The sequence below is a fragment of the Elephas maximus genome, chromosome 3 (genome assembly GCF_024166365.1).
Source record: "Elephas maximus indicus isolate mEleMax1 chromosome 3, mEleMax1 primary haplotype, whole genome shotgun sequence".
In the NCBI taxonomy this organism is placed as follows: domain Eukaryota; kingdom Metazoa; phylum Chordata; class Mammalia; order Proboscidea; family Elephantidae; genus Elephas; species Elephas maximus.
Window position 1 is genome coordinate 50,782,059 of NC_064821.1, and position 21,153 is coordinate 50,803,211.

The 21,153-nt window shown below is 52.2% G+C and overlaps 1 protein-coding gene across 1 annotated transcript in view; it reads right to left on the minus strand.

The window, feature by feature from the left end:
- Positions 1-2,531: 2,531 nt before the first annotated feature.
- The window catches only part of C3H1orf127 (chromosome 3 C1orf127 homolog), a 64,363-nt gene continuing 45,741 nt past the window's right edge, over positions 2,532-21,153 (minus strand). Inside the window, exons 5-13 of the mRNA XM_049875505.1 lie at positions 19,522-19,646; positions 17,282-17,425; positions 12,193-12,231; positions 10,892-11,029; positions 10,269-10,353; positions 8,887-9,083; positions 8,538-8,661; positions 5,030-5,116; positions 2,532-2,611 (exon numbers count right to left, since the gene is read on the minus strand). Of these exons, the coding sequence (XP_049731462.1) occupies positions 2,544-2,611; positions 5,030-5,116; positions 8,538-8,661; positions 8,887-9,083; positions 10,269-10,353; positions 10,892-11,029; positions 12,193-12,231; positions 17,282-17,425; positions 19,522-19,646 (1,007 nt within the window). The 3' untranslated portion in view covers positions 2,532-2,543. The remainder of the gene's footprint in view (positions 2,612-5,029; positions 5,117-8,537; positions 8,662-8,886; positions 9,084-10,268; positions 10,354-10,891; positions 11,030-12,192; positions 12,232-17,281; positions 17,426-19,521; positions 19,647-21,153) is intronic.

Genomic DNA, 21,153 nt, shown 5'->3' on the forward strand with positions numbered 1-21,153 from the left:
ATCAGCCGTAAACAAATGACTGTGAGGCCTCGGAGGTCTCGGTAGGAAACCTAGACACCCCCAAGGCAAGGCAAACACTCACACACATGCACACGGGCCTGGAGGGGCACAGGGGCCACACAGGCGACCTGAAACCCTGGTCAAGATCTGGGGTCGTCACATCATGGGGGAGGATAGGAGCACTTTCTAATTAAACCCAAGCACTTTCTAATTAAACACTACCAGCCAGGTTTAGAGCCGGTGAAGGAAGAGAAGTGAAGTGGTTTGTTCCAGCCGCGTAGTGCGCTGAGCTGGGAAGAGTGCCCAGAACAGTTAATGCCCAGACCCTCTCCGCCTTGCAAATCGCTGCTCGCCTGGGGGTGAAGAGCCATTTATGCCAGGTAAAGGCTGGTGATTTCATTAACTTGATTCCCTTTGTCTTGTCTCCAAGGGCGCAGGTTGGTTAAACACGGGAAGGACTTGGTAAAGGGTCAGTTTATAGGCTTCTCTCTCCTCTCTCTCTTGCCCTTGGTTTACCGTCTTCCAAAGATGGGGTGTTCTGCAGAGGTGAAGGGGAAGGGATGGGGGAGATAGAGGGAGACAGAGGCAGAGAGACTGGACAAAAACAGAGACAGACAGAGATAGAGACAGAGAGGCAAAGAGAGACAGGGAGAGACTGATTCCCAGTAGGAAGCCTTTCACAGTGTTGTGGGATAGATGTGTCATGTCTCAAGCCTCACCTGGCAGCCACTTCCACCGTGTCATCTGGGTGCAGAGCTGGCATGAGCCGCTCAGCAGAAGGACTCTTGCAGTCACCTTTCCTTGCAGCGAGGTGGGTTGGCCCTGCATCATCCCCACTCTCTCGTCCAGGTCCCCTGTCCCCTTGCAGCTGCTCTTGTCCTTCTGGAGTCCACTCCCCAGTCAGCCTGTTAAAGCATCACTCACAGGCTGCTCCTCTGCCTGAGGCCTCCGTTGGATGCCCATTGACGCTAGAGTAAAATCCAGACTCCTGCCCATGGCCTGCAAGCCCAGGCTCACCTCTCCACCCTCTACTTCCTCCTGCTTCCTCCATCCAGCCTCACCGACCTTCTTTCTGCCTCCACAACCCACCTCAGGGCCTTACACTTGCTCCCCTTCTGCCTGGATGCCCTTCCACCAGGTCCCTCCTCCATTTTGCATCAGTGTTACCTCCTCAGAGGGGTCTCCCCAGACCGTCCCACCCAAAGCAGCCCACAGGCCGCCCCCCCCACCCAAGTTGCTTGTTTTGGTCTCTTCAGAGCATCCAGCATTATCTGGAATTCTTGTTAATCTCCAACCACTCTTCAGACACACACACACATGCACACATGCACAGGGACACACTCAAACACATGCAGTCATGGGCACACACGCACACATGCACACACATGCATGCACACATTGGCACAGTACACACACACTCAAACACATACACATGGGCACACACTTGCCCACTCGCACACATGCACAGGGACACACACTCGAACACATGTACTCATGGGCACACACTCACACACATGCACACACACGCGCATGCACACACTGGCACGATGCACACGCAGTCGAACACATACACACTTGTGCACACACTTGCGCACTCACACACATGCATGCTTGCACACCCGTGGACACACAAGAACTTTGTTCCTGGATGAGGGACTTTCTCGGTCCGATTCACTGCTGCCCCCCCAGAGCTGGACCAGTGCCTGGCACAGAAAAGGTGCTCCATACACATTTGTTGAGTGATGGGGTCCAGGGTCTGCACTGTTGGGAAGGCAGTAGGGGGCCTGGGGATCCCCCAGGCAATGAGCCTGTAACATCCACTCTGGGTACTAACCACTGAGACACTAGCCTCTAAAGCTATAGCCCTGAAGACACGGGCTCCAGACCTAGGCTTGGGGAGGCTGAGGACTTCTGCTCTCCGCAGGTGGTGGGGCATCAGCCAGGGCTGGGCCTCCTGCTGCTGGCTTCCCCTCTAGGTGTCAGGCTTGCCCTGGCGGGGGGCTGCCATCCTGGGCAGCGCTGCCCGCAGCGGAACGCCTGGCAGGGTGGGTGGGGGCAGGGCTGGCCTTGGAGTCACAGCTTCGATTCAAGGAGGGAAATCATCCGAGCTTTTAAAAAATTAAATGGAGTCAGTAATTTGATTTCAGAGAGAAGCTGAAAACCTCGTAATGGCAGGAGCAGCTCAATTCCGTGGTGAAAAGGAAAAGCCTTAAATGGGGCTATTAAGCTTTTGCCTGGGATGGATCTGCCCGGAGAAGAGGAAGGAGGGGGACAGCTGGGGGGAGAAGTCGTCTTCGAGGTAGAGACCGTTTATCAGCCAAGACAACCCTGATTATTTATTTATTTCGTGTGCGTTCCGGGCGTTGCCGGCGGCCTCCTTGCCTTGGCTGCATTTCAAATCCCACTTCCAGTGATGGGTCAGGCTTGGGGGAGCTCTCCCAGGGAAGCACCGAGGGCCACGCTCTGGCTCAGGCCACTGCACCCCAGCCACAGCTAGTTGCCCCAGGCTGGCCTTGTGGGCAGAGAGCTGGGGAGCACTGGCATCACTGGGGTTCACTGGGGGTTACTGGGTTGGCCAAAGCGAACATGCTGCCAGCTGCTGCCATGGAAGCTGGAGGAACAGTGTGGTTAATAATGAAAATGAAGCAATAATACCCCAATCCTGTCCCTTCTCCACGGGGTTCTTTAAAGACCTGGGGTCAAAGCTCCCTGAAGTCTGGGGGCCACCCACCACAGGATCTTATCACTGCCACCCCCAGAGATGTCTGAACTATGGTGACAGGGCTTCCTACTCTTTGGATGAGCAACTATTCCTTCTGCCCGGGCTGGGAGTGGCCAACAGCAACAGCAACATGAGGATGGCAACAGGTTCTGAGCACGCGCTGGCCAGGCCCTTCACTGAAGGCTTTATGGCCATTGCTTCACTTGACCCTCAAAAATCCTGTTGGGGAGGAACTATTGTCATCCCTATTTCACTGATCAGGAAGCTGAGAAGCAGAGGTGAGTGATGTGCCCAAGGTCACACAGCTGATGAGGGAAGGGACTTGGACCCCAGCAGCCTGCCTGGGGAGCTGGCATCCTTCACCTTGATGTCTGACCACAGCCAGAGAGCATGAGAGCAAGGAAACACAGCTGGGCAGGCCAGGGAGAGCACTTTCATGGTCCTGCTTTCATGTTCTGCTCCCTCTGGGAGGCCCAAACTTTGCACTTGGCATCCCCTGGGGGGCTTGCAGGATTCATCCTCAAAATCTCCATGGAGGCTCAATAAGGAGGAACCCTCGGAAAACCCCTCCCGTGATGCCCTGAGGTATGTGGGGACCCTGACTTTCAGGGCTGGCTGCCAACATGGGTTCCATCAGCTCCTGCTGGGGTGAGGCTCCCTGGCCAGCAGGGGAAGGATGTCCAAGCTCCACTAGGCTAGGGAGGGATGTCTCCGTGGGGGACCACAGGCTCCACGTTTGCAGAGATGAAGGGCTGGATGTGGTGTAGCCTCCCCCTCCTCCCATTCCACCGCCTGGCTGGGGGCTGAGTGTGCATCGAGGTAGAGGCCGGAGGGCTCCACAGACGAGCTGTCAGGAGCTGTATTCTGCTGGTAGCCGCCCAGGGAGAAGAAGGGGGGGCACGGGTTCTGCTGGGTCCACCCCGTGCCTTCCAGGGGGCTCAGGTCCTGATGCCCCTGGACAGGCACTGGGGCCTGGCTGTTGCCCCTACACCTTGGGTGTGCTCACTGCTGGGGTGGTAAATGGGGCAACCTTCCCCAGCTGGGTGGTGAGACCTGCCATCTCTATGTCCTGATGGGGTTCTGGGGACCACAGGTCCAGGTGCCCTCCAGCTCCCTCCTGGGGGGAGTCAGACCCCTTCTGGGGTGGCCCTGTGGCCTCCCCTATGAACGATGTTTTCTGGGGGCCACTGGGGGAATGACAGGAACCTGATGCCTTTTCAGCAGGGCCGGTCATCGAGGGCCTCATCAATGGCTGGAATTCCTCACTGGCCTGGTCAGGCTCCCTTGGGATGGGCGCAGTGGCACCCATTTCCCCCTTTGACCACGCTCCTAGCACAAGGGGACTTCCTGGTGGCTGGGCAAGGCCCTGATCAGGGCTTACAGTTCCAAGACTCTCAGTTAGGGTGACAGATGGTGCTGAGACTGGGGACACTTGAGAGTGTTTAAACCTCCAAAGTGGCAGTCGAGGAGGGGTGACTCCTGAGGACAAATGCATGGTCAGGGCCTTGGAGGCTGGGGAGACTTGAATTGAGGACCCGGAGCTAGTCTGGGCAGCTCCTGTTGATCCTGAGAAGGGCATGGCTGAAGGCACGAAGTGTCCGGGGAGCCCTGCTTCCCCCAGCAAGGCTGGGGGCCCTAGTGAGCATGCGTCGCCCTGGGGAAGTCGGAGACAGTGGACACCCAGCTTCTTCTCACAGGTCTGGCCTTCTGTAGGTGTAATCCAAGCCCCTTCTTCAGTGAGAGAGCAGGGGAGAGAGAGAGCATCGAAAACAAGAGCATGTGGGCTCTGTACGCCCTGAGGATCACAGCCCAGGGAAAGACCCTTGGGAGCTGGTTCTCCAGCCTGGCCCTGGGGGTCCCGCCTCAGGGTCCCTGGGGGATGCCTGGGCTTCCCTCCCTGTTTGTACACACAACTTCTGACCCTCCCGCCACCTTCTGTAACCACTCTCAAGGCAAAAATGGGAGGCTGCAGAGCAGTGGGCCGGGGGTGCCTTTAGGTAGGAGCTTTCGGGATCTCCAGCTTTCAATGGGAAACGTTCTTAATTTGAGGAGGAGGTGTCATGGCTGGGGGTCAGGGTGGACTCTCTTTAGAGGAAACAGAGTTGAAAGAGAGGGGGCTTGCCCACCAGTGCCTTGTGGGGGCCAGTCATGTTGGAGGAAATTGTTGTCAGAGGATAGAGAGATGGACTCGCACCCTGCGGTCCATTGGAAGGCCGGCACACAAGCCCTGAGAAAGCTCTTCCCCAAGGCCTGCTGAGGCAGCTGACCCTGCAGCTTGGAAGAGGGAAAAGGCAACAGATGGCATACCTGCTGGAGGAGTCTCTGGTCCTGGGGACTGGGGGGAAGGGGCAGTCCTCAGCATGGCAGCTGAGGCAGGCAACTCCGTCCCCGAACCTGCCAGAAAGGAAGCTGAGGTCAGCCCTCCTCCTAAGGAAGAAAATCCTCCCACCCCCTTTCTGTAGGAGCCATGTGTGTCCCCTTTGTACAGATGGGACACACAGGCTCCTGAGGCCAAGTTCAAACACAGGGTTAGGAACTGTCTCCATGGGCTGGATTTCACAGACCTTTGGCCCGGAGTCATTTTTGAGGCTAGGTGGGCATGAAAATATATTTTTGAGTCACAGAACTTCCGGTTTTCTGCAAGGAGTATCTGACCAGTCTCCTTGCCCCTGATCAAACACCACCAGCCAGGTTCATCTTTGAGTTGTTTTTTTTTATTTTGAGGCCAAATGCATAGGCCCAGGCCTGGGGAGCACACAAACCCAGGCAGTGCTCACTGCCTGCTCCTCTTCAAGCTGGACTCAAGGTCAGCGCTATTGACATCTGGGTCAGATCATTCTTCATTTTGTGTGGAAGAAGTGCCCCTTGCATTGTAGAATGGATAGTAGCATCCCTGGCCTCTACCCAGCAGATGCCTGTAACATCCTCCTAATCATGATACCCAAAAATGTCTCCAGATATTGCCAAATGTCCCTTGGCAGACAAAACCACCCCGACTGAGAACCCCTGGATTTGAGCTTGCACATTCTGACCCACAGGTCAAATGCAGCCCCTAGCCATGTTTGGTTTGGCCTGCACAGTGTTTTTAACTATTTTTTTAAATTAATTTACGTTTTTTTTTTAAATTGGGAGCTTTTCTATATAGCAAGCCAGGTTTCCAGCTTCTTGTGGAAAATCAGATTTGGCTGCACTGCCTGCCTCCCTGCAAGGTACGCATCGGGTCCAGCTAAGGAAGAGCTGGAGTCCTCAGGTGACGCAAATGGTCAGTGTGCTTGGCTGCCAACCCAAAGGTTAGTCAGAGGTTCGCGTTCACCCAGAGGCACCTCGAAAGAAAGCCCTGGCCATCTACTTCTAAAAATCCTGCCGTTGAAAACCCTGCGGAGCACAGTTCTACTCTGATGCACGTGGGGTCACCATGAGTTGGAGTTGACTCGAAGGCAGCTGGTTTGGAAGGAAATCACTGCTCTCTTTACAGGGATATGGAGACTTCCAGTCCACCGGAGTCCCCACCACTCCCTCTCATCTCCTGACACCCAGAGCATCACTATTGTTTATCAGCCTACACTTGAGCCGTGGGTTTCCTTATCCTCAGGCTGCCTCATTCACTTACATTCCCGGACTGACCCCTAGAGGCATTTCAATCTGTGGCCCCTGCTTTAAATTTTGAAAACAGCTACAAATCACCCAGTACCAGTTGTTCTGGAGTTGACACTGACTCACGGCACCCCCATGTGTGTCAGAGAAGAATCGCACTCCACAGGGTTTTCAGTGGCTAATTTTTCAGAAGTAGGTCTCCAGGCCTTTCTTCCAAGGTGTGGCTGGGTGGACTCAAACCGCCATTCTTTTGATTAGCAGCCATTAGCAGCCAAGTGTGTCAACTGTTTGCACCACCCAAGGACTCCATAGCTAAACCACCCCCTTGGTTTCTTTTCTCCAGGCTGGACACCATTTCCTCCACTGTTCCGAACATGTACGATCTTAAATAAGTAGAATTTATCCTAAAGGCTCTAACCCCCTTTTTTTGGGGGGTGGGGGAGCGGAGGAGTAGAAGAAGCCTATAAAAAAATCTGTAACCACAGTTAGCTAAGACAATCCCAGCATATTACTATCCCAACTTACTGGTCATATATTTACCCAGAGAAATGTTCTTTGCCTAAAACATTTTTCAAAAATTTCTAGTGAATATTCAGTCAAACGAGTGCTTACAAAGTGCTTGCCACAGGCATGGCAACATGATAAGTCCTAGGAAGAATCAAAAGCTGAATAAGAGGCATCTCCAGGAGTTCACAGACTAGAGGGAGAAACAAGAACCCGCACCAGTAACTATGATAAGCGTGGAAAGTTCTAGAAGCTGCAAGGGAGGTACAGGGAAGGCGCGCTGGGAACCAGGGAGATGCGAGATTTATCGTGGCTGCTGATATTAAATTAATAAAACGAAGAAGAGAACATTCTTTCCCCATGTAAATCTTTCCAAAGAGGCCAAAAAAAATCTTCCTAAAATGTTTTTTATTGCAGTTACTGAGCTATTTTGGTATTTTATTCACTATCTCCCTATCAAGAGCCTACTCTCTCTTCAAAGCCCGGGACAAAGATCATCAGCTGTTTGGCATCTCCCCCAAGCCTGCCTGCCTTCCATCTTAATTCTCTGGACATTTCTGATCTCCCCTTCCAGACTGGAGGCTCCTTGAGAGCAAGGACTGAATTTAGTGGTCTCTGCTCCCTCCAGGGCCTCACGCGGTAAACGCTTAGCGAGTATCTGCTGGATAAAATTCTAGCCCTCCCTTTCCGAAATCAGTGTCACTGCTGCAGGAGATTTAAAATAAAAACAGCCAAAATGTGTAAAAACTTTCCAGAAACATTTCCATTTTTAGCAGAATGTTAGAATTCACCACCCTCCCCCATGCCGCCTCTTCCTTTGTTTCTAATTCTGAATTTGGGGCTAGCTGTGGTAGGCAGTCCCCCTTTTAATCTTTAAAACCGAAACATCATATCCTGGTAACGGGGCATTCTTGCACTATTAACATCTGAGTTAAATCTCTTTTGCGTCTGTCTTCTATTGAGGACAGTTAGGGATTGTAAGATGAAAGTGATCGACATCATTTGTGAATTATGTGTATTTCCTTACGCTGTATTTCAATGGGTTTTGCTCCTGGTGGTTTTGCGTGTGCGAATACCCAGTGGTCTGGTAGCTGTCCTTTCGCCGAGAAGATAGTCCCCAAAGCCCCTTTCAAGACGTGAACTCATCATCTTGACACAGAGGACACACACCACGTTTAGAAGATGTTTTCTCTTGGGTTGAGAAATAAATTGCATCATGTAGTATTCTTTGCCAAGGAGCTTGATCTGTCTATTACGTGACCTGAAGGACTGGGGACCACACAGAGCTCCCTGGGTAAATCAAAATGGAAATGACTCATCTTGTGCCAGGCACTCTTCTGAGCTCCTTACGCCCATTCTCATACAGTCCTCACAACAGCTCTATAAGGCAGGCACTAATATGCCTGTTTAGCAGATGGAAAAACAGAGGCTCAACAAAGTTAAATGAATTACTGAGGTCCTGCAGCTGGCTCGAAAGTCAGTTTCCCCTGCCCAGCAGTCTAATTCCAGAATCAGTGACCATGTCCTCACTTAGGTCCCATGCCACCCCAGTTCTACTCAGTGTGTCTGACACCATTGTTTACTTGGTTAGGTGTGGGACCTGTTGGGCCCGGGAAGGGATGCCTTATCACAGGAGAAAAACAAAGAGGCAAGGAAAAGGGGCTCATCCAGCATGTGCCTACTACAAGCAGGCACACCCTCATGGTGCTTCACTTACCCACACACTGAAAGAAGTTTTCCACTGTCCAGAGGACTGGGGTAGCCATCTCTGCAAATTCCAGGCTCAGGTCTACCCTATAGAAAGCTTGTGTTCCTGGGGCTTCTTGGCCATCCTGGCATTGCTGTGGGGCAATGAGGAATTACTTCGGTGTGACAGGGTACATTCTATGCCCAAGGAGCCACCTTGGCAAGAGGGCCTAGCCTCAGAGGCATGCAAACCCAAGGTCCCTGTTCAGCCAGCCCCACAGATCTGCTCTCCCCATTTCTGGCTCCACATGGTATCAGTGGCCCAAGGGAGAAGGGGCCTCAGGAAGGGACAGGATGGCAGATGCCAACAGGACACTGACCTGGACTCGGAGCACCCCAGCTGCCGGAATGCTGACCACCACAAAATCTTGGCTTTCAGTGACTGTGAAGGTACTGGACTGGTGGACTCGGAGGAATCGTAGGCTTAGGGTTTCCTCGAAGTGGAAACCTCTTTTGACCAGACCCAGTCTTTGCTTGGGGATGTGAACTAAGACCTCCAACTCGGGCTGGGATGACACTGGAATGGGGAAGGATACACGGCACAAAAAATACACACTTCCCGAGTATGCAGACAGGACCTTAGCCAGGGGGCATGCCTGTGGCCAGAACAAGTCAGTGACATGAAATTCCTTGGCATCCTGGCATCATTCCCTGCGCTGGAACTTGGCTACACTAATGAAGAAGAGAAGAAAAAAGCCATCCCCAAAGACCAGGTGATCCTGCCATTTGCAAAGGCCAATAAGAAGGACAATGCCAAGAGGGGTGCTGCCCTGAGAAATGCTGAAATGTCTCTGCCAAGACTGTCTTCCGCCTCAGTGACCTAGCCTGGTGCCCCTTCCATTACCAAAGCTGCTTTTAAGAAATACAATTCATATCAGTTGTTTACACTTTAGCAAGAATTTAGTTGTGTCAGCTCTCTCAAGGGGCATTTTAAGCCAGCTCTGCAGTTGCTAAATGAAAGCATCTGTCTCCAAATAAAGGGATTTTGAACATCATGAACAGGAGCAGAGATGTCTGGGGGCTTGGCAAGGCCATCCCCAATGCCCTAAACTCACCAGGGCCAGGATTGTGAAACCCATTTCATAATAAAATTCGATACGAATGTGAGGTCTTAGTCATCTCTGATCTGCCCACACAGGATAAAGCCTTTGCTCCACCTCATTTTGCATAGAGTTCTTTAGAATTGAAATTCCCTGGAGATAGGAAGTGGTCTTCCAGGGTCTCAGCCTCTCTATATCACATAAGGCACACAGTAATGGTGTCGTACCAGGCTGAACACAATAGTTATGATATGCGTGGTCAAGATCAGGGCACTGTGGGACCCCAGAGCCCTGGAGAGTCTGATGAAGGTGGCAGACCTTCTTCTACCTTTGTGGATAGTTCCCAGGGTTCTAAGACCCCCTGGATCCCATCTTGGGATCTCCTAGGAGCTCAGAGACCCCAGGTTGAGAGGCCCCAGTTGATGATTCTACTTCTATCCATACTCCACATCCCACCTCTCCACCACACCACCACCCTCTCCAGCAAGAGCAAACCCCTCTTTGTCCCAAGCATTTCAGATATGCCCAGCCAAGGTTGGGGCTAAGAGGAGGTGAGGTGGGCGGGACCCATGAAAATAAGGTGCCCAGAAGAGGGAGGAGAACTAGAGGAGAGAGTGATGAAGCCAGAAAGGGTGGATACTGGGGGCATTCCTAGGTCTTACCCAGTGGGCAAGTGGCTTCTAAAGAATAGGCCGAGTAGCCACTGACCAACCAGAGTGGCAGGAGCTCCGTGGAGGTGTTCAGCACCTGCCGAGGTTGGAGTGTTCCCCTGTGACCTCTAACACTGCTCCTTCCAGAGCGAACTCCCCCTACAGATCCCCCATCCTTCCTGCCTCCAGACCACTCCCTGAACTAAACCCCCAAGAGTTACAGATCCCAGGCCAGGGACCACTGCTCCGCTGCAACCAGGAAATATTATTTTGCTGGGATATTTTTAGCAGGAAGAGAGCTCAGAGTAAATGTCATGTGAGCCGTCTTCTCTTACACGGCAACTTTGGGCTATTTAAGGAGACAGTAATTACGCTCCTGCCACCATGATCAGTACAGGCGGAATACATGATTGCAGAAGCCCCTCATCTGCCGAGCAGAGCACTTTACACTAATGGGGCCCAATTTTCTAAGCTGCCTGCCTAAATCTGTCCATCCTCACAGGTGGACATTTGAATTGGCACAGGAGGTGCAGCAAAGCACTCATCGGGCCTCGCCACTGCTTCCACCAGTGCCTGAGCGAGCCCTCTGCCTCGGAGTCCCCCCACCCTGGCAGGGCCTGCTGCCCACCACTCACCTCCCACCTCTGAAGAAGCTCTGGCCTCGGGCTTTGGATGGTGATGGAGGTGGCATTGATGTCCACATACAATCCTATGAGGCTGGCATCTTCCAGGGATGCCGCCAGCTCCCCGCGAAGGGACAGCAGCCACGGGGGCTGGAGAAACAGGAGCACACTTATAAACCATCTGGCCAGGGAGACCCAGTCACTGGAGGCTGAGGAGTAGGGACACTTGAGGGGACACTGAGGAAGGTGACAGGGCCATCGGGAGGATGGGTAGGACCGGGAGGCAGGGCGGGCAGGCCACTTGAGGAGGAAGGCAAACTGGACACCTCCACTCCTTGTTCTTTTGAGGAGCAGAATTCTTGCAGGAGGGCTTGGCACATAGTGGGTGCACAATATGGCAGGAAGAATGAATGAACTGTTACCTCAACAGCGATGCTGCCCAGTCAACCCAGACTCAGTCCAGGCCAGGCACCCCTGGAGTCCTGTCCTCAGTTCCATTTGCCTGCTTTAGTAGGACATTGGAGCCCAGTGGTTAAGCATTAAAAGGTTGGCAGTTTGAACCCACCAGCCGCTCCACGGGAGAAAAATGGGGCAGTCTGCTTCTGTAAAGATTTACAGCCTTGCAAGCCCTACGGGGGCAGTCTACTCGTCCTGGAGGGTCGCTATAAGTTGAAATCAACTTGATGGCACTGGGTTTGGGTTTTTTGTTGAGTAGGACATTGGCTATCAGGGCTTCGAATAAAGGTGGGTGCCTGGATGGTGGGAGAAGGGCAGGCAGGGCCCAGCCCCCATCCTAGGAGGACTAGCTGGAGGAATTCTGGAGAAGACTTGAGGAAGGGCATGCTCACTGGCGTCAAATAACCAAATGGAAGTGAAACAGAGAAGGAAGGGGCTGTCTCCTCCTGGGAGGCTGCGGAGAAAAGGCCTAGCACCAGCAAGCGGAAAGTTTCAAAAACAGCTGTTCAATATGGGAACAAGTGGCCTTGCACAGTAGTGAGTTCTCTGTCACTAGGGACCCCGAACAGAGAATCAGCGTAGGAGGAACTCTGAGGCCTCCAGCCCAACCTCCCACCCAAAGCTGGGGTCTCCTTCTCAGGGTTCCTCTCAGTAGGCCTCAGATCTCTGCCTGGAAGGTGTCAGGGGGGCATTATACTACTCCTGCCAAGACACCAGCCTGGAAGAGTTGGCACCATCTCCCGACAGTCTCCGAAGAAGAACAGGGGAAGGCAAACTCTCTGCCTCTGAGCACCCCTGAGCTTTGGGCGTGCAAGAATGGGGTGACACCTTTTGGAAAATTCTCCTGCCCCACCTACCTGTGCACTGGAGTTCTCAAGGGGCAGTGGCCGTGAGACCTGCAGAACAAAGAGGAGGCAACATCTCCCTGGCAAGTATTAAGAAAGGTGAGTGAGTAAACATTTCTGCCTAAGCACAGAAGAGCTGGCAATTACCCCAGCAGGAGGCTGGCGAGAGAGAGGTGCCAGCCAGGTTGTTTGCTCATTAAGACAAGAAAATCATTTATGTTCCGGAACTTGAGTGTCAACAGACCCAGAGAAATGTCATCGCCTCAGCTGCCACCCTGGGCCCAGCCGAGGGGGCAGCTGGGGTCCCGGGCACAGCTGGTGCCACCAAGAGAGGCTGTGCGTGTGGTGGGGATGCCACTCAGGGATCATTTGCCATTAGGGTTGCTTCCCCAGGTCCCTCTTCCATTTTGCTTTTCTCCCTAGTTTACTCATTTCTTCCTTGCCCTTTTTTCTTTCTGTTTCTGGTCTAACAAACATTGGTTGAGAGAGGGCATCTGTGAACTGGGCAATCTCACCAAGTGGCACCACACTTGGGGTGACCAGCCGTCCTGGTTTGTCCAGGACTGAGGGGTTTCCCCAAATGTGGGACTTTCAATACTAAAACCAGTTGCTGTGGGGTCGATTCCCATTCATGGAGACCTCATATGTATCAGAGTAGAACTGTGCTCTGTAGGGTTTCAATGTCTGATCCCTTGGAAGTAAATTACCAGGACTTTCTTCTGAGATGCCTCTGGGTGGGCTCGAACCTCCAACCCTTCAGTTAGCAGCTGAGTGCATTACCCATTTGCCCCATCCAGGGGAGCCCTGGTGGTGCAGTGGTTAAGCATTTGGCTGCTAACCAAAAGGTCAGCAGTTCAAATCCACCACCTACTCTTTGGAAACCTTCTGGGGGCAGTTCTACTCTGTCCTACAGGGTTGCTGTGAGTCGGAATGGACTTGACCGCAAGGGGGTTGGTTTTCGCATTTTTTATGGACTCCAAGACCAGGACAGTCTGGGGCACACTGGGACAGCTGGTCACTCTCTCACACAGAAGCTTCTCAGTGACCACTGCGGGTGGCACCCTTCTCCCCATTTCACAGGGGAGGCCCTTACCTGGAGCTCCCACTGTAGCCAGCGGCGCCCTCCACCTAGCAGAGCCCTTCTCTCAATTCTTTCTGCTTTCTCCAGGCTCCCCTTTGCCTTTGCTGCAGACCAGGGCAGGGAGGTCGTGGCACAAGGAAAGAGTCACAGAACCAGCAAAGAGCCCCCTCAGAGACCATCTGCCTGCCGCTGGCATACAAGGAAGGGAAACCAAGGCCAGAGAAGAATGGATCGCTTTGACAACCTCCAAGTTCCCTGACTCCTCCACACCGGCTGAGAGGGGCTCCTGCTTTACTAGCAGAAAGGAACCCCCCCGCCCCTCGCCCGCCCAAGGCTCAGGCTCCTCAGGTCCCCAGCTCCGCTGATCCCTCACCGGAAGAGCGCCCCCCAACCCCCGCCAGCAGAGGGAGCCCTGGGTGAGTCTCCGCGATTTCCCTGTCTTTGGACTTGAAGCCTTCACTTGGGAGGAAAGAAGGCGGAATGCAGACCGATGCTGCGGTTTGGTGTTGGGAAGGAGATGATTCGCCATGTCCCCTTTCAACCCCCCAAAACCTTGTCCCTCTGTTCCCATGTCCCAGTCGGGTCCACTGCGACCCGGAGGAAATGAGGGGAAGCCCCGAAGTCTGGGCTTCAGAGAGGGGAAACAGTTGTTCTGAAAGAAGGCAGGGCAGGCTGGATGGTGAGCGCCTCGATCCGGCCCGGTGCCCTTCAATGTCGCGGGGGCGAGGCTAGGGGAGGCTATATTTAGGGCTCGCGGACGTTCCGCAGGACCTCTGGCCGGCTGCGCTGGGAGCAATCGCTAATCACTGCATTGAGTTTACGGGTGCCCCTGGGCACACTTAACCCAGGGCAATGAATAGTTATTGCCGGCCTCCCGCTCAGGGCCTGTGGGCACACTTAAGCGAGCGCGCGGATGGCTGCGTGCGGGGCACGGCTCGGGTACACCCTTGGGCACCCTGCGCCATCAGCGGGGAGAAGCAGAGTATTAAATATCTATGTGCCCTGTGCCCACAGCTGCATTTAGCCAAGGGCAAGGCCAGTGAAACGGCTTTAATTAAAACTTAATGCAAGTTCAAGGTGCAGCAACGGAAGCGGCGGCTGCAGAAGTCACCAGGAATGAATCAGTCAATTCGATGAGGTCTGGGGGTGGGGGAGGGGGTGAAGGAGAGGGGGGCAGCGAAGACCCAGCTTCTACCCAGTGCTGCGTCTCCGACCCGGGAAGTGGGGCTGACGCACGCTCGGTTGGTGAAGGACGATGAGGATTCGGGGAGTCCAGGCTGCAAAGGCAGAGCCCAGAGGGACAGAGCCGGTCCCGCTTTTCTCAGCAACTTAGCACAGAGTCCCCGCCATCGGCAACATCGGCCCCCTGGCGGCAGCTCCCAGAATTACAGGCCCAGTGCAGAGGGAGAAATGACCAGCCCCGAAATGTCAAACCCAAGTCCTGATGGAATTCTGGGATGGGGCCCTGTAATTCTTATGAGGGCCAACACCAGGGTTGGCATGGCCACTGAGAAGACGGGTGGGCAGAGAAAGCCCTCTCTACTCAGCCCCTGCTCCTTAAGGTTGGGAGGCAAATGAGTTTCAGAGAGGTCCATACAACTGTCCAAGATGGTAGTGGTTGGTGGCTCCCTACCCGCCCCCGCCCCCGCCCCCGCCCCCACCCCCATACACACACTAGTTTTTAAATTCAGACTAGATGAGAATCTAACTATAAGCTCTTCCTGGGAGCAAGAGACCATGTCATATTCTAATTTGTTCTTTTGGCACCATCACAGTGCCTGACATGTTGTTGTTAACTGCCATTGGGCTGCCCCGACTCCTGGCGACCCCACGTACAACTAAGGAAACGCTGCCCAGTCCAGAGTCATCCCCACGATTGGTTGCAGATTGGACTGCTGTAATCTATAAGGTTTCCACTGGCTGATTTTGGGGAGTAGGTTGCCAGACCTTTCTTCCTAGCTAGCCTGGAAACTCCCCTGGAACCTGTTAAGCATCATAGCAGCACACAAGCTTCCACTGACAAATGGGTGGTGTCTGTGTATGAGGTGCATTGGCTGGGAATCGAACCCAGGTCTCCTACACGGAAAGCAAGAATTCCACCACTGAACCAGCACTGCTGTTGTTACTTGCCTTGAGTCGGCTCTGACCCATGGCAGCCTTATGTATGATAGAACGAAACCCTGCTGGGTCCTGCACCATCCTCACAAACGTTCATATGTTTAAACCCGTCATTGCAGTCACCGTGTCATCCCATCTCATGGAGGGTTTCCGTGTTTTCACGGACCCTCCACTTTAACAAACATGATGTTCTTTTCTAGTGGTCTGACATATAAAACCCATTGTCATAAGTTGATTCCAACTCATCATAACCCTATAGGACAGAGTAGAACCACCCCATAGGGTTTCCGAAGAGTGGCTGATGGATTTGAACCGCCAATCTTTTGGTTAGCAGTCCAGGGCTTAACCACTGTACCACCAGGGCTCTGGCCTGGTCTGACATATAACCTGTTGCCATCAAGTTGATTCCGACTCATAGCAATCGTATAGGAACGACATAGATATAGTAGGTGTTTAATAAGTGCTTTGAGTGAATGGTAATTGTCATTAGCAGCATTTTCTCTCCAACCTCTTCCTTCCTTTCCTTCTTTCCTACTCTCTCCCTTCCCCTTCCCTCTCCTCTTTCTTTCCACAGTCCCATCTTCCTCATATTCTTGGGCAAAGGTTGTAAACTGGCATCACATGGGCCAAATTCAGCCAGCCGTGTTTTGTTTGAGCCACACAGTGTTTAAAAAAAATTAAGTCAACTTTTTTAAATCAGGAGATTTTACATACAATTACAGGTTTCTAGTTTCTTCAAAAAATTGGAAAACTTGGCAAGATGAGGCGACACCCCTTTGGAGGGGTTTGGATTTGTGGGTCATGGTTGCTCCAGTTTGCCACACACCCTTACCCTCTGCTGGGTCAAAGCCCACCTCTGCCATCACCAGCTGGGGGACCTCAGGCAAGCTCCTAATCTCTCTTGGCTTAGTTCGCTTATCTGTAAAATGGGGATAATAGTAGCCCACTCAGCAGTGCCGCAGAAGAAAAGGCCCAGAGATCTGCTTCCATTAAGATTACAGCCAAGAAAAACCTACGGAGCAGTTCTACTCTCTAACATATGGGGTTGCCATGAGTCAGAATCAACTCGATGGCAACCAACAACAAGTGGCTAGGGTTGCTGTGAAGATGAAATAAGCTGATATTTGTGAAGCAATTACAATAGTGCCCAGAACAGAGTGATATATAAGTGTTTGCCAAATAAATCAAGACTTGAATACAATTCTTTATCCCCTCCTCAGTCTTGCCCACTCATTTCTGATGAGGGCTCAGCCCCTGCAGGCATTTGAGTTTGTAACCCCCCTCCCACCAGACCTTTTTAGCTCACGGAGGCTCTCCCAGGGCTAGAGAAAAGCTTGACTTCAAGGAGAACCCCAAGGCAGTGAAAGCAGTCACAATTGGCCTTTGGAAGAAACCTGCGCTTCCTCATCTTTAAAATGGAGACGTTACACCTGATCAGATTGGAGGTCCCTTTTCTGGCAATAAGTCTATAATTCTTACCCAGAGTCAAGAACAAGTATTCAAAATAGCAAGCTTTTTCAATCCAGAGAGAAAGGCAAGAACACAGAACACCATTCTGTGGCTTTGCTGATAACCCAGGTCCTCCCACTGTCCCCTGCGCGAGAACGAAACTATAGTTCAGAGATCGTTCCTCCCCATTCAGACACCCCCTTCCCTGCCCCTGTATCTTCCTCCCCCACAAACCTGGGCATGGGGGAGAAGGGAGATACCACAGGTGAAAGCTTGGTGGCACCCAGAACCCAGTGAGTGCTGTGAATGTCGGCCAGCAGAACAATGCCACCTGTACCTCCAGCCGCCACCTCTCCGCTGGGGCCACTGCCTGGGCTCAAGGGCCCCACCGCCTGCCTTGGCCTTGGAGGGCAGCCTGACCTGGGATGCCCCTCAGACCTCTGAGCCCTTTACCTGGACAAACGTGGACCCACAGTGGACATGCACTTGGCCCAGCCTTGGCGTTGTCATTGGACACTTCATTACATAGCCATCACTCTGCTCCAACCTTCTCACCCCTTTCTGAAATATTCTGATTTCCAACCTGTAATTTGCTTTCTGGAAATAGAGTGAAATTCATGTGTGCAAATGAAAGAGGGAAATATAGCTAATAGGCTTCAATTATAGGTCAGTGACTATTCACGGCAAAAGTGATTAACACTAACTGCCTCAAAGCCAGGCAAGTCTCACAGAACAGGGCCTGAGGCCAGCAAGGACTCAGAATCTGGGTCTGGCTTCTGGGCTGCAGCAGTTCGGCCCCTACTTGGCAAGCCCTTGAGGTTAGAGAACATTTGTACATTTCAGGAAGTTCAAGTCTGGGCAGACAGAATAAGAAATTCACCCCAATGTCACTTCACAGTTAACAAACATTTGCTCCTTCAACCCTCACAACTGTTTCATAGGAAGGCTTTCTTATTCCCATTTTACAGATGAGGCAGTTAAGGCTCAGAGGAGGTGACTAAGTCAAAGGCACATGGCATATAGCCATTCCTGGGACTAGATTCAGTCACGATCAGGTTGGGCTCCTTCTGGAACTCAACTGTGTACGACATGGGGCTTCAGAAATGTCAAACCAGCAAGTTTCACAAGGGACATGGGGCTGACCTCATTCAGCCACAGAGGAAAGATCATGGCGGGGACCTGAAAAGGGTATATGGGGGCAGGGGGTTCCAAAGAGGAGGGGCAACGGCAGAGAGGAAGAGAAAGCAGAGGAATAGAATAGTTCCTGTAAATTCTTCCCCCTTTCCCGGCCAAAACCCTGCTCCAGAGGAACTCTGGGCTTGGACAAGGAAGGAGAAAAGAAATGAAGCAAAGAGGGAATGGAGGTGAGAAGAAAAAGAAAATTAAGAGGGGTCCATGGGGCTGTTTGTCCCTGGGTGGTGCAAACAGTTAAGGGCTTAGCTGCTAACAGAAAGTTTGGGGTTCAAGTCCACCCAGGTGCCTTGTAAGAAAGGCCTAGAAATCTACTTCTGAAAAATCACCCATTGAAAACCCTACGGAGCACAGTTCTATTCTGACACACATGGGATTGCCATGAGTAGGAATCAACTCGACAGCAACTGGTTTGGTTGTTTATGATGGGGCAGTTTACACCCTCTTAGGAGCCAGCAAGAGTGTGCCTAGAAGCCTAACCTCCTGGCCTCTAGGCCATCGGCCTACTAAAACCAGAGCCTCTCCACTCTACCTGCCCCCACCCGCCCCACCCAAGGAAGCATCAGCTCCCCATGTCTCCCTCTGACTGGCATAGGCCCCTTGGACTCCAGCTCCCAAGCCCTCTCCCTCAACTGAGCCTTCCCTGGGGTGAGGCTGTGTGGGGCCTGGAGCCCAGGCAATTTGTTGGGGGGGGGGGCGGGGGGGCTCTTTAAGAAACAGAATACGCAAATATCTGACTTTTGCAAATTTTACAAGGTCATGTGGCAGCAGAAGAAGCCTGACCTGATCTTGAATCTAGTCCCAGTAATGGCCTTTGGCTTAATCACTTACCTCTTCTGAGCCTCAACCCCCTCATCTGCAAAATGGGAATAAGAAAGCCTTCCTATGACACAGTCCTGAGGGTCAAAGGAGCAAATGTTTGTCAACTGTCAAGTGATGTTCAGGCAAAGCTCTTGTGAACACATATGGGGTCTGTGCAAGTGAGGGGCCTGGAATCTTCCGCTCCACCAGCTCTGCGGTAACTCGGCTCTGCTGAACTCCACGGCACCATTCGTTCACTTTATTAAGCACGTATTGAGCACCTACTGTATGCCAGGTTCTGAGCCCAACACTTCAGATACAGGTAAATACTCCAAATCTAGTTGGGAGATAGCTACGTGAGCAAGGGCAAGGGGCAGGTGCAATCATAGGAGCACGTGCATTGCACAAAAGAGGAGTGATTGCTATCAGGAAGACTGCCTGTAGGAGGCAGCGTCTGAGCTAGGTTAACATGGCTTTTGATGTCTATGCCCATAAGCTTCATGAGGGCACAGCCTGGGTCTCACCCCCTTGTCTCCCTCAGCTCAGAGCCTGGTATGGGGTAGGTTTCCACAGAGGGATAATGGTACGATGTCTCCTTACTTAACATCTGTGCTCAGGCTTGGCTCTCTTTGTCTCCCAGAATGGAAACATTCCAAAAGACAGCTCCAAGTTGCCCTACAAGAAATGTTCCCTAAACTCACCTCCTTCTGCACCAAGGAAGCCGAGTACAGAGCTCGAAAAATGAAGTCACCATGGGGATCGGGATGCAGGAAGTAGCCACATTTAGCAAGAAAAGGATCCAGGTGGCGGGGGGTTCTCCAGGTCCCTGTAAGGAGGAAAGGGATGGAAATGTGGGTGGGGCCTCCTTAGGCTACTTCCCCAGGCGAAGTTAGAAATCTGAGACATCCAGATATAAACCTAAGGGGTACTCTGTCCAGAAGCTGCTTACCTGTAGTGGTTAAAAATAATACTAACAGGGAAAGACCTGGAAAGGTATACATCAATACATTGGCTCTACCTTCAAGATAGGTCCAGAATCTGGCCCCCTCTCCCCGCACTGTCCTGGGTTTCTACAGCTGCCTCTTCTCCTGCCTCCTGGCTTTCTCCTTCACTCCTACTGTCTATGATCCACATGGCAGCCAGCAGTATCCTGTTAAAAACTAGGTCAGATCATGTCTTTTCTCTGCTCAAACCTCCCCATTTTTCCCTCAGAGTAAAAGTCAAATAAGTCCTTGAAGTTCCCGTGTAATTTGTCCCTCACTTCCCTGGCCTCCCCTCCCACTTCCCTTTACCTCCCTCACTTCGCTCCAGCCCCACTGGCCTCCCTGCTATGTCTCAAGCATGCCAGCCGCACTCCTGCCCCAGAGCTTTTACACCAGCTATGCCCTCTGCCTGGAATTCTGTTCTCTCACTCCCTCACCTCCTTCAAGTTTCTGCCCAAGTGTCATCTTCTCAGCGAGGCCCATCCTGACTACCCTGTTAACATTGACCTTATCCTGTTGTTCTGTTTTCTCTTTCCTTCATTTTTTTAAAATTGTGTTTAAGTGAAAGTTTACAGTTCAAGTCAGCTTCTCATACAAAAACTTATACATATTGTTATGTGGCCCTAGTTGCTCTCCCCATAATGTGATAGCACACTCCTTCTCTCCATCCTGTATTCCCTGTGTCCATTCAGCCAGCTCCTGTCTCCCTCTGCCTTCTCATCTTGCCTCTGGACGGGACCTTCCCACTTAGTCTTATGTGTCTGCTTGAGCTAAGAAGCACACTTCTGACCAGTATCATTTTATGTCTCATGATCCAGTCTAATCTTTGTCTGGAGAATTGGCTTTGGGAATGGTTTTAGTTTTGGGCTAAAACAGACCCTGGGGGCCATGTCCTCTGTGGTCTCCAGTCTTAGTCAGACCATTTAGTCTGGTCTTTTTACTAGAATTTGAGTTCTGCATGCCACTTTTCTCCTGCTCCATCAGGGAATCTCTGTTGTGTTCCCTACCAGGGCAGTCATTGGTGGTAGCCGGGCACCATCTAGTTCCTCTGGTCTCAGGCTGATGGAGTCCATAGTTTATGTGACACTTTCTGTTGTTTTCTGTTTCTGTAGCACTTACTGCCTTCTATCTGGGGTACCTGGGTGGCGCAAACAGCTAGCATGCTCAGCTACTAACCAAAATGTTGGAGGTTCAAGTCCACCCAGAGGCACCTAAGAAGGCCCTGTGATCTACTCCTGAAAAGTCAGCCATTGAAAACCCTACGTACGGAGCACAGTTCTACTCTGACACACATGAGGTCATCCCGAGTGGGAGTCGACCCGACGGCAACTGGTGTGTTTTTTTAACCTA